Source organism: Frankliniella occidentalis, unplaced genomic scaffold (assembly GCF_000697945.3).
Source record: "Frankliniella occidentalis isolate FOCC.00 unplaced genomic scaffold, Focc_3.1 Scaffold180, whole genome shotgun sequence".
NCBI lineage: Eukaryota > Metazoa > Arthropoda > Insecta > Thysanoptera > Thripidae > Frankliniella > Frankliniella occidentalis.
This window is the reverse complement of record NW_026267306.1, coordinates 342,759-346,916: the sequence shown is the minus strand read 5'-3', so window position 1 is coordinate 346,916 and position 4,158 is coordinate 342,759. Positions and strand designations below refer to the sequence as shown.

Sequence of the window (4,158 nt, the reverse complement as noted above, 5' to 3'; positions counted from 1 at the left end):
TTTTATTTTTAATCGAAAATTCTAACATTTTTCTTCTCAAATATTAGGGTACAAGCACCAAATATTCACCTCAGAGAGTGGGAAGTAACCATGTTATGGCTGATGAAGATGTCATTCAAGTTGTGAAAAAGTGATCCTATCTTCACAGTCCTATCTTCATTGAATTGGTATGCATAATGAGTGGATCAAGATATTATTGGATGTTTTATGAGGTTTGTCAATAAATTAGACTTTTGCTGAAATTGGTTGTATTGGACGAATAGTTTTCTCACACACACATACATTGACTTTTTCCTTAACTAATATTATATTTTGTCATGGAGTTACAATCTAGCTTATCAATTTCAGAAGAAATTTCGTCAACTAGAAGACATAGCCTGTTTTTTGTCGTATTTTTTTTTAAATGAAGAAACATGTTGAGTCTCACACGACCACACGTTTGGCCACAATAGCATCTAAAAGGGGACACCCCTGGGACTCTACGTGTTAATACTCTGCCAGACGTTATTTTATTCATGTAAAAGAAAATGTGAAAGACTAGATATGAGCAAAGTGAGCAAGGAAACGTGGACTTAAACGAAGTAAAATGAAGTTCGGAGAATAGTCTCTCTAGCCTAATAACATATACTGTACATAATTAGAAAGAAGTTGGAATTAAAGATATTACAAGCACACATCACAGATAGGTTGATTGATTGTACAAAGACAAGATTTTATACATAGATCACAGCAGAGTTATGCTGGGAAGCACCGAGGAAAAAAGGAGGAAAATATGACAATCGATTTATAGTTTGTTCAGCTTTTTCAGCTTTTAGGATTGTATGAATAGAGAACGAAATGGGTGCAAACTTTATAGGTATATGTATATGATAGGTTTGGACAGTATAATTCTCACTCCTATAGCTCTCCCACAATTGAATCAACATACATTGATTGTCACATGTATCTGTAACTAAGTAGAAATAGGACTTACAATTAATTTTGTTTAGTCGAAAAGAGTAATGGATGAGACCCTGTATGACATATGAACAATTAATAAAGGGGGCTGTCCTGTCCTTTTACCTTATACCTAGCAATGATCTAGATCTAAACACATTCTGTCATAAAGATTTATCCCAGTATAGTAAATGTAGATATGTTCTACCAATGAATTTTGTTGATTCTTATAACTAAACCTTTAACCAATTTCTGAAGTGCTAAGGAGAGGAAAGTGAGGTATAAAAAGAGAATAAGGAAATTCATTGCAAAAGGTCAGTCTATAAGATTGAAATTTAAGGCAAGGTAGGGTAAAAATATCTGCTGATTAATAAGAGAGTTAGGAAAGAAAATGACATTTCTATAATCATATTCTACATTATCATTTAACAAGATGCAAAAGATCTGTGGAGTATGTACAATTTAAATATGTACATGCATGTACAGTGATTAAACCTATTTTATTTTAAAAAGAAATTTTCTCTTTTGCAGTCAACAGTCAGGCAGGAGCTTTTATTGAATCTGCCATACTCAATCCCATGTGTTTGTCCAAACAATTTAGAATGGAGCACAATGCAAATAAATAGATCTACTTATTGTTCAGAGTCAAATTTGATTTACCAAGGAGCAAATTAAACAGATATTGGGCCCAATTATAAAGTGAGGAAAAATAGATCTTACAATTGAGTACATGAAGTCCAATAGCATGTACAAACTTATAAAAATGAAAATAATACAAACTTTACTATTTTGATTTCTTTTTCCTTGGTCATGGTACCTAAAATTTCCTTAACTTTTAGTTTTTTTCCTGTCTTAGACGACACTAGACAACTTGTCATATTTCCACCATTATCGCCAGTGAGATTAAAAATATATTGGATACCATTACAGTGCACTCCAAATTTCAATGTTTATTAATTTGAAAAATCTATGGAATTCTTCCTTTCTTAATTTGGACGAGCAATACCTCACTGGTATTTGGACTAAATTCTGTTGTATTCAAGTTCTAAAATTAAAATACACTATTTACATCTTACAAAGTAAGTACTTTCATACAAAACATCACATTAACACCTACAGGACTCAGTGGTACTGCACTGTTCATTGTGCAATACTACCTGACGCATTTCCAGGATGGTGGCGACATATGAGAGAGGCGAGATGACATGATTTTCAATGAAAATGAGAATACACAGCAAAGGATAAAAATAAATATGTCAGTTCTATGTCGAATCTACATTTACTGTATGACTCGCCGTCAAATCGACTTATGAAATGTTTTATTTGGCTTAATTGTCGGAATTTACTCGACTTGACTAGATGGTGGTCAGCAACTTATTGGCATCTATGACCGTCTTGGTTCTAATTTCTGTGAGAGGCTGTTTAGCAATCTTGTATTGTCGATAACTCTCAGAGCAGAGATATATTCCTTTATGTCCTGCTCGGCCTTTGGTGAAAAGGGTTCCAAAACTAGATGTGACAAAAAATTGTTAATATTTATTAAGAGACTCCCATAAAAATTGTATGTTTATCTAAAATTATATGCCATTTTAAATTTTTTAAAAGTTTTCTTTACTTACCTAAATGCCTTGATCTACAGTTCCTGATACTACGCATGGTCTGAGCCAGCATGTGCATCTTCTCAAAATTGACGAGGTGACCGTCTGAGAAAGTTTTGTTGCCCTCGTGAGTAAAGGTCATATCTGGAAATAATTAATTATCCTTTTAGCAATAATCAAAACAGAAAGGATCAACAGCAATCTACTAATTTTTGACTCACCCTTGATCAGCAGCGGCATGAACGGAATGACTGGCGGCGAGAGTCGGCCTACCGCTATCCGATAGGCTCTGTGGTTCCTCGTCGGGTCGATGAGAGCCTCCAGCTCGGTGAACAGCTTGCGCGACTTGGAAGGCAGTTTCTCCCACGTCAGCGACAGTCTCGACACGGCCACGTTTCCGAGGCCCATCACGATGGCAAACAGCGCATTCAGGTTTTTGAAGTCACGGCAGCTGTTGGACGGTAAGGTGTTAAATGCACTGTGTTAAAGTGCGATCGACGATTTGCGGGGGCTGTAGGTGATTGATTCGTCCCAGCCACTTTTGTAGTTAGACTTTACCGCATGTACACGTGCAAGTGAGTTGCCTACTCGCTTGAGCCGTAAGGCGCCGACCGGTCAGAGGTGATAGGCAAACACGTGTGTTCGCGCGGTACGGACGCGGGCGAGACTAATCAGCCTCCTGGTGTTGTGACATTAGACGGATATAGTACTCACTACTGGGCCAACTTGATCATCTTGCGCAGCACAGACACTCGCTTTGACAGCTGCGTGGCGAGGCACACTTCAGTGATGACCCAATACTGGATCTCGTTGAAGCGGCGCAAGAACACGTCCAGGTTGGCTGTGATCTGGTTGAAGGATTGCCTGCCGAACGTCTTGTACAGCAGCTCGTACTGGAATAAGACAGGACACGTCAACGTTCGACCGGCGGCGCTGCGAAAGGATGACGGGTCGTCCAGATAGTACTGGAGCTCAGCGCCTGCGAAACTCGGGATAGGCCACCCAGCAGTGCACGCGTGCGCTGCAGGCAGGATGTTGCCTACCGATCAGGCGCTATGGCTATAAGAGCAGTGTCTGAACTGGGCATAGTTTCGTTACGGCAAATGGCGAACGTACTTTCTGTATGCCCCCAAAGGAAAAAGATGGGTGGTGCGAGGACTTACCTCGTGAACGCTCCAGAACAGGTCCCAGTCGAAGAGGGTCATGTGGTAGGCCAGCTCCTTCATGCTAAACAACTCGAGGTCAATCTCCAGGGCCTCCGTCGCCCCCTCCTGCTCCGGCAACGGCGTCTGCAAACAGAGGAGGACGCTGTCACTCTCCTGTCGGTGGCGAGGGCTCCGACGGGCGCTGACGGCGCACTCACCAGCGCGTCGATGTGCTCCCGCGGGGCGACGAAGAGGCGCGCGTTGAGACCCGCGAGGCCAGTGGGCACGGACAGGTCGTTGTCCGGGATGACGATCCGCTCCCCAGTGGAGCGCACCTCCACGAGCACCAGGTCCTCGGTGGGGCCCAGCTTGAGCTTGTCGGCGGCCGACAGTTTGATGTGCTCCGCCGTGGAGGACACCGGGCAGCGCAGCGTGCAGTACGTGTGGTCCGCGCAGTACACGCGGAAGATGACTGCAAT

At 41.8% G+C, this 4,158-nt stretch overlaps 2 protein-coding genes across 2 annotated transcripts in view; one reads left to right on the top strand and one right to left on the bottom strand.

Moving 5' to 3' along the window:
* The window catches only part of LOC113207622 (developmentally-regulated GTP-binding protein 2), a 12,751-nt gene extending 12,509 nt beyond the window's left edge, over positions 1-242 (top strand). The window contains exon 7 of the mRNA XM_026424256.2: positions 48-242. Coding sequence (XP_026280041.1) covers positions 48-134 — 87 coding nt within the window. The 3' untranslated portion in view covers positions 135-242. The remainder of the gene's footprint in view (positions 1-47) is intronic.
* On the bottom strand, positions 232-4,158 carry LOC127750375 (rap guanine nucleotide exchange factor 4-like; the record flags this gene model as incomplete). The annotated part of the gene is made up of 6 exons (XM_052271955.1): positions 232-2,445; positions 2,556-2,678; positions 2,756-2,985; positions 3,249-3,427; positions 3,698-3,823; positions 3,898-4,158. Coding segments are annotated over 6 exons (1,044 nt in total), but the record flags the coding sequence as incomplete, so codon positions are not given.